At 33.5% G+C, this 8482-nt stretch overlaps 2 protein-coding genes and 1 long non-coding RNA gene across 4 annotated transcripts; 1 reads left to right on the top strand and 2 right to left on the bottom strand.

Moving 5' to 3' along the window:
• Window positions 1-1409: 1409 nt before the first annotated feature.
• On the bottom strand, window positions 1410-3682 carry LOC139877492 (uncharacterized). Of its 2 annotated transcripts, none has more exons than XR_011768633.1 (3): window positions 3275-3682; window positions 2527-3176; window positions 1410-1645 (listed from the first exon to the last, which is right to left on the bottom strand). It is a non-coding gene; the product is annotated as an uncharacterized lncRNA (long non-coding RNA). The 2 variants fall into 2 exon arrangements; XR_011768631.1 differs by lacking the exon at window positions 1410-1645 and having other exon boundaries at window positions 1845-2679; window positions 2788-3176.
• A 1124-nt stretch (window positions 3683-4806) lies between these two features.
• Window positions 4807-5803, top strand: LOC139877583 (non-specific lipid-transfer protein-like). Its single transcript, XM_071865017.1, has 2 exons — window positions 4807-5253; window positions 5625-5803. The coding sequence occupies exons 1-2, from the start codon at window positions 4901-4903 to the stop codon at window positions 5632-5634; spliced, it is 363 nt and encodes a 120-aa protein (XP_071721118.1). The 5' UTR covers window positions 4807-4900; the 3' UTR covers window positions 5635-5803.
• Window positions 5804-6304: 501 nt separating this feature from the next.
• LOC139875310 (putative F-box protein At1g47790) lies at window positions 6305-7411 on the bottom strand. The gene has a single exon (XM_071862653.1). The coding sequence runs from the start codon at window positions 7409-7411 to the stop codon at window positions 6305-6307; it is 1107 nt and encodes a 368-aa protein (XP_071718754.1).
• Between the last annotated feature and the right edge of the window lie 1071 nt (window positions 7412-8482).

Genomic DNA, 8482 nt, shown 5'->3' with positions numbered 1-8482 from the left:
TGGAAGACATATATGAATGGCGCATGATTGACGTAGTGTTATAGGAGCCCACTTAGAATGCTTTAGAATTTATAATTTATAATTTATAAATTATAATAAAGAATCAGGCCCAAAAATGTTAAGTCCAAACAACTTTTAGGCCTTTGTGCGTTACTAGAGAACTTACCAAGGTCTTTGAACGATTTCTCTAATAATGAAATTTTTTTAGGAGTAAAAGAAAATTGAATCGAAAATTAAATTCATAGGTAAAAAAGCTAACTAGAAACCAAATTTGAATTTATTCAGTTAGGTCAATTAGAAAACGAGTTTGAGATTGATAATCCTGAATTGATTTTGAATCATGAAACAACTTTGATGACGTATTAAGAACCTTATACTTTTACTGCCATGGGTCACGAAATTGATATTGGGATAAGACAAGAACAACACTTCGTTTAAATGCAATTGACCAAAGTCGAATATTTAAGTGTGTGTATGAAAATCTTTGTCCGTTTATTAAAGCATCAGTTTTCTATATAGTTTTCTATATATAGAACAAAAATCGGTTAAAAGGCGGTTGAACATGAAAAAAAGTGTAACCTAAATCCGGGACGACATTATCAAATTAGCTTGAACATATGTGCACTTCGCACTCTCTAAGCTTGTCACTAAGTACAACATGCCAAACCCAATATTATCAACATGTGAGGCCTAATATTATCGGACATAAATTTACAAAATTATGGAATAGTGTTAGCTAACAAGTAAACGAGTGAATTTTGCATAAGTGAACGGAGTGTTGTTGACATGTTCGACCTAAGCAAGTAAACTACTTCTCTTTGTTGTATAGGAAAAGTGAGTTGGCTGTTTCGAGCTACGGCTAAGAAAGGAATAAGTTATCCAAGCTGGAAGTAAGTTTTAGTTCGTAGGCTAAGTGAACGGGGAGCAACGGATGATCGACAGCAAAGACATGCGCATTGTTCACTGATCCACAAGAGTGGTAGAGGTCCCGATCAACGTTGTTTTTCGTCAACTATTCACTAAACAAGACACTATATTTTAATGTAGTTAATTATTTTTAAATTTCTCATTCATCTTTTTCTAACAAGGGTATGTATTAATGGAAGTTTTTTGGATCTTTTAAAAGCTTATGACTTTCAACTTTTATAAAAAGCGTGTGTATAATAAAAAAACTTCCTATATTTAAAAAAAAATTAAAGCTTTTAGACGGAGAGAAAAAACTAAAAGCTACTATAACTAGTATGAGAATGAGAAAAAGCTTGGATTTTTTTTGTCATTTTACTTTTTTTTAAAGCTACTTTGACAAACACCTAAATACATCTTTTTTCTTTTTGAAACAACGGCAAGAATTAATATTAAAAACTAGCGATGAGGTAGAAAAACAAAATTAGAAAGAGTTCATAGCGTGTTGTAACCATTCCACCCAGTTAATACTACGCTTATGAAAATGAGAAAACAACTAATTAAAACTTGAAATAACAATGTTGTCTAAGATGTGAGACATTTTGAATTTTGAATCTTTAAAGATGATAATGTTACGAAGCCGCCAAATGTTCCAAAACACCGAGCTAATTATAGTTCGGAGGATGATCCGTTGATTACCCGTTATCGAGATACCATCAACCCGTACGTTGCACGACGGGCCCTAATAATAAAAATTATAAAATACGAATGAAGTTATTAACAATGAACAAAACATCTTTAATATAAAACATATAAGTTGACATGTAAACAAACAATGTTCTGAATTCAAACAATCTAAACAACGTGTATCCCTTTTAAACTGATAGCAGCAGTTGTACAAATTTCAAAACTCAAATATGTCCTACAACAATAAACGGCATTGATAAGTAGTAATCAAATGGATGGTCAATTTGACAATATGATAAATGGATTTGAAACCTGTACATTAAAACAATTTTCCAAACATTTCTACCTTTTGATGGTTCCCAGCAAACAAAAGTTGAAGAAACAAACCAAAATTTATGAACTCATATACAAAGCTTGAAAATTATCATTGTCCTTAGCATTACAACTAGCATTACAACTAACACCTTGTGAGCATCCAAGAATTTCAAATTTTTATTCAACCTCACCATGATGTAATAAATCGATCGACGAAAAAGAAGGAAATTAGCTTGATGGCAACAATAATTAACGATAACCTAAAACAAATTTCCAATAATGATAACCTGATACAAATTCCCATTATTGATAACCTAAACCAAAATCCCAAATAAGTATAGAAATTTAAAACAATATTGATTACGTGAAAACGATTGACAACATTTGGTTTTATTCGAGTAAGTATCAAGAGATTAAAACCTAGCGACACTGAAAAAACTTGATTCTGACAAAAATATACGAATTGTTTCATCCAGATAAAGATGTAACCTGTAGTTGATTCGATTCCTTAACATCAAGCAAACCAATAACCCGATTGCATAATATTTAGCAATATGATATTTAAAGATAGGTTGCATCAAATTCAAAGATAGGTTGCATGATATTTAATAATATGAATACCTTGCACTTTCTTTTGGCATGTTTGGCAATTTCTGAAAGTTCTCTACAGCGACTCTTCTCATTGAAGAGATTTGATGATTCGGGTTCTTGAAGCCCGTGTAGAGTTCTCTGAGCATGAGCCCATTGGGCCTCTCTCTCCCCTCTTACAAAATCCTGCTTTATTGTAAAAGCAGTCTTTACCAATAATACACAATAAAAATATGATAAACCTTCACAAATTATAAACTTGAACCAAACTTCAAGACTAAAATGGTACTATACCCTATTATCAATCATGCTGAGCCAAGGCTTTCTACTAAGGATGTATCGTATAGAAAACTTCATGATATAGAGAGTGTAATAAAACATGATGCTGTAAAGCCGGATAACACCAGCCCATTTCGGCCTAATACCCTTGATTCTTGTGAATTTCTAATATGTAGCTAAGAAAGCACCCATTAGTAAAACACGATGCTGGAAAAATTACCCATTGTGCAGCTAAGAAAGCACCCATTATTAAGAACACATGACATTCAACAAAATGACCAACTGCGGGACCGGGTGACAAAGATAAGAGCCTGGCTGACAATACTGACTTGCAAATATAGTGCCACCATCTGCTCAAATTCATTAACTTCTATGTTCTTGAGAGATTTCACTCCAAACTTATCCTACAACAGCCAAAACCACCACAATCAGTAACACAAGAAGGGATACGGTATTGATTTTGTGTTTATGATCATAATAATAATAAGTTATTATATCTTACCGTGGTGAAGTCGGTATCTCTCATCATCCAGTAGAAGATAACTGTCATTAAAGCCAAGTAACCTCCAAGCGCAACACATCATTTAACTGGACTCAATTCATTAAAATGAAAATTGAAAATTGTCCTAATGCAATGATAATTTTTGTTTTTGAGAGACCAAAAGAAAAATGATCATAAAAATACATAATTTTTGTTCAACTATTGCAACATTTATATGCTGAAACCAATCATGTTCAACATTTCTACTCCAATAATCATATGCATCGATTACAACATACCATGGTTTGACAAAATGAGCAAAGTCAAAAAGATAACTAACCTGTTTCACCAAGATCATGTAAACCCATTTAATACATGCTTCACAACAGGGATTGATTTTCACGATTTATATAATCATCAAACAAAGCAACGAAAGATCACCAAAGAATTACGATAAATGAAAAAAAAATTGAATTCAAAACACAATCCTTAGAATTAACACCAAAAATGAAATCGATTAATCGATTAACATAAATCATACCTACAGTTTATGATTATGCTTAGTTGCTTTCAAAGTATGAACACCCAATTTGAGTAATTTGTACGACTGTGTGAGAGAATTTTGAAGGAATATGATTTATTCCTAAATTATATAACCCTAATATTTGCATAAACATGAATCAAAATTAAAAAAGACGAATTAAAAGATTTGATCAAAATAATTGTTGTAACAAAAAAGATTTACATAGATAGAAGATATACACCCTCTTTGGGTAAACAAATTATTACAAAAATTAGCAAGGACATAAGCTAAACATCCATGGAAGATCCGGTGGATAAATTTCGTTACATCCTGCGGAACAATGGTTAAGAGTGAAATTAGGTTTGTAACAATATGGTAGTCGTACGAATAATTAGATTTTCATACAACGGGTGAATATAATATGAATCGACGAAATTTAGAAAATCGAAAATTACTGAAACCAAATGTATTGTGAATGGTGACCGGTTTAGTATTAATATACCGAACTTTGTCTGGATCAGATTTTCCGGCGAATCGATGAGATTCATCGAGCGTCGGTAGTTTTACGATTAATCGGTACCGATATGCTGGAAAAAATGTAAGGATTTATACTAAAACTTTTCCGTTTCAGTTTAAGGTCGCCGAAGCAGGGATATGGCCGGAAGATAAAGCAAGGTCTGGTTAGTTTTATTCAATTTGAGAGGAGAGAAATTTGGGAGGTGAGAGAGAGAGTGGAAGAATCAAAGTCCGTATTTGGTATGGTGCTGTGCCAATGTTTTGGTGGACACGTGTTCTGAGTAGGATACAAAAGGGAGTAGAAATAAGTGAGTAGAGGGGTGACACTAGTTAGATAGTGATGGGTCTGACCTTCTGACACACACATTGGCAGTGAAAGTCACGCCTTATGTGATAAAATGATGTTTTGACTTTATAAATAAAAAATAAGCAACCCGAAAATTTAGAAAAACATTTCCATTTTACTTGCACTCAGTCACTAATTGCCCAACACATACAATAATTTATTTTCAATAGTGAAGTTCTTTCTCTTCTATAAAAACCAACTCCAACCAATTCAAAATGCACCACATTGTTAGTACCAACTTATATCTTAACATTTTTGCACAATGAAGGGCTCTTACCAACTAGCCACATTGTTAGTAACCGCGACAGTTTCGCTACTTGTCGTGTTTGCACCTTCCTCAGATGCCGCAATAGCTTGTGGGACCGTCATTCAAGACGTAGCACCTTGTGTTGGTTACCTTAGAGGTGGGGGTGGTATGCCCCCACCTGGTTGTTGTTCAGGTGCTAAGGCACTTGCTGCAGCCGCTAGTACAACGGCTGATCGACAGGCTGCATGCCAGTGCCTTAAGTCGGCTTCTCAAAGGCTAAACCCAAACCCGAGCCTAACTCAATCACTTCCTAGAAAGTGTGGGATCAATTTGGGTTTCACTATCTCATCTAGTGTTGATTGCACCAAGTAAGTTTCCATTACATAATTAGTACACAAGACTCATAGCTAGAGTGTCGTAGAGCTTATTTGTATCAACTGATATTTATGAAAAGCATAATCATATCAACTATAACTATAATCACCAAACTTTAATCAATTTACTGACATAAGAAATCACACTGGATCTTGTTATTTATTCTTTATCTATATATATAGATTGTAGTTTGCACACATAACGACAAATAAACAACAATTGATAGTTTGACGCACGCATATTGTGTTTTTTATGACTATAAACCGTAAAAATAGACCTATAAATGATCACAAATCAAGTAAAAGCTTGAATTTTAAGATTATAACTCGAAGTTAGAGAAATATAATGTTTTGCATATTTGCAGAATTACTTGATAATGGACAGCTGCTGTATTGTGCATGGAGCAGGAATCTGGTGAGGTCTTGTGTATGAGCTACTCATACATGTTGGTTTTTATTTTCAATATAATAAGTTTTGTTTGTCCTGCTTCGATAGATGGGGTTTACGTAACAATGAGATTTGTGTACTTTGTCGTTATTATTTTTTGTACTATTATTGCCGTTGTTTTAAATTTTCATAATACATAAGTAATACTCGGTGCGTATTTGCTATTTGCTTAAATGATGAGTAACAAATACTGTATTAGTTTAGAGATCCAACATTTGGAGCCGAGCTTAGTATGCATAGCACAAGCAGAGTCGACTCGAATACAACCCTAACGAGTGGGTATCAGATGAAAAGATGAGGCAGTCAAGTTCTGGTCTGTAGACTGTATCTACTGATTAAAGATGGTCAGTTTGTGAACAAAGAACCATCTAATCTCACAGTAACAAACCATATCAACTTAACTGTCAAAAAACATCAGTGTTTGGTGTTCACAATAATTGAAATTAGATAAACGTGATCCTATAGTAAACACAAGTATCAATCTAAATATGATGCACCGATCTTTATTATAAACTAAAGTGACTAGCACAAGAAGCAAACGGATAACCAATATATGAAGACTTGAATGTGATACCTGCACTCTGATCATCATCATCATCAATAAATAATAGGATCCAACTGATTAAGCAGAGCTAGTGTCTCAGTGTAGGAGCTCACGCTGCATCTAGTCAAACAACCATGGACTTCATCAAACTTAAGAATTTTGACATGTCCTGAGCACGGGTCATAAACATCAAGTAGGGTCAATTCTCCAGTTGAATCATCTACCTCTTCAAAAATAGGTTCACCATTCTTCCTAAACTCAAGTACTCCATTCCACATCGCACTATCGATTCCATTAACAGTGTAAAGCTTTGTAAATGATTTCAGAACACCGTGATTCATCTTCCACACTGAACAAATTGGTTTTTGACCCTCATTATTAATAAAACTTTCAATCACAACAAGAGAATCCATCAGTTTCGAGACAATCATATTTCCGGTGGAATATGCTAAATTATCCGAAAGAAACACTTCACCAAGTTCTTCACTTTTCAAATCAAACGTAATAATCCGTTTATGACGACCCGCATCAATTTTATCATTAGAAAGCAAATAAATAACCCCATTTATACAAACCTGATCCCATGACAATTCAACTGGTTTAGAAGGCATAGTGATAGATATACTTCTCCAAACCCTCGAACTTAACGTAAACACCTCAACTTCCCAAGAAACACAATTTATCTTAACAAGCTTAGGATCACTAGTGTTAGGACAAACTCCAAAACCAATAACAATATCTGGGTGATTTCCTAATACCACATCAACTGATTTCCTAATCGTAGGATTCCATAACACAACCTTATCATAGCTTTTGTCTATATCTTGAATGAATACCGCGAAACATATTATTCCGCGAGAGGAACCAAGTTTAGACGTGTATTGAGGTCCATTAAGAGTGACTGGAACAGTAGGCCAAAACCTGTGTTCTGGAAAACTATCATCATCAATAAGTGAAAGATATTTTAGCACTTTATCAAATTTATACCTTAAGACTAGATGATGTGTTTGATTTTCTCGCAGACTGTTGTCATGGATAAACTTGGAGCTGTCTATCAGTGATTTCCATGGTTTTGAAAGGGATCTGAATCTAATCAGTGATTTGATCGGAAGCTTTTTGATGATTTCAGTTTGAATGTCGAATGGTACGACATCAGACATATTTCGATTTTGATTTGATTGATTTTGGGAATGCTTATTTATTAGGTAGGGTTCGAGGTTTAATTCCAATGGGAGTGTGAAACTGAAATTGAGAATATACGGAGTAATTCAGAATGTCCGTTGAAAGCATATGTGGGCTTACTATGATCCAGTTATGAGATCGGGCCTGTTTTTAAATAACAGGCTTTAATACAAATACAAGATTGGTACAGCAAAATCGTCATATTTAAAAGATAATAAATAAATTTATAAGGTAACAATTGTTACTTAAATAATGTTTCTATGCTGTAATTGGTGTAATGCCTAGAGCAATACCAAGTACCGCCTCATCTAGGGCCATCCCACGAAACCGAAATCCTTTTATCTGGCATTAGCTTAAGTTTGTTAATCATACACACTAAATTGTGGTATATATTTAATTTTCTCTTGAGTTAATCATTAATGCTTTTTACTATGAACACACTCACCGAACATCAGTGGCTAAATCTGGCAACCTTGATCCAATTTATAAAAATGACTTAGCTGGTAATTTTCTTTAAAATCGTTTTTAATGGTGATGACGTAATAGAGTTTGATAGAGGGTTTTTGTGGGGTATAGTGATGAAAATTGTGATGGTGTAATGAAATTTGTTAGCTCATTTTTAATAGTAACTAGTTTATAAACCCGATTTCTCGGGACTACAATATGGTTTAATTTAAATTAGTTAGACGAATAAACAAATGCATATGTATATAAATACGTACGAAGTAGAAACTCGACAATATGTAATTATGTAAATGTAAATTAACATTATATAAAACTCAAAAATCAAATAATACTCACAATAAGTTATATCAAGTACAAAAAATATAGTTAAAAATACCTTGTGAATAAAAAAAATATGAAATATAGTGTATAGATAGAGAAAAATGGACTGTGGAAACGGCAACACCCCAAGATATACCAAGAAATGAACCCATTTTCAATATAAATACTATGTCTTTGAATTGGATAGGGATTTGTGGAAGTAGCGGCAACACCATGATATGATTTTCTATTACTATGTATGAAATTTGCTGTAAATAAATCAT

This window comes from Rutidosis leptorrhynchoides, chromosome 11 (assembly GCF_046630445.1).
Source record: "Rutidosis leptorrhynchoides isolate AG116_Rl617_1_P2 chromosome 11, CSIRO_AGI_Rlap_v1, whole genome shotgun sequence".
Taxonomy (NCBI): domain Eukaryota; kingdom Viridiplantae; phylum Streptophyta; class Magnoliopsida; order Asterales; family Asteraceae; genus Rutidosis; species Rutidosis leptorrhynchoides.
Note: the sequence above shows the minus strand (reverse complement) of the source record. Positions and strands in the feature narration are given on the sequence as shown.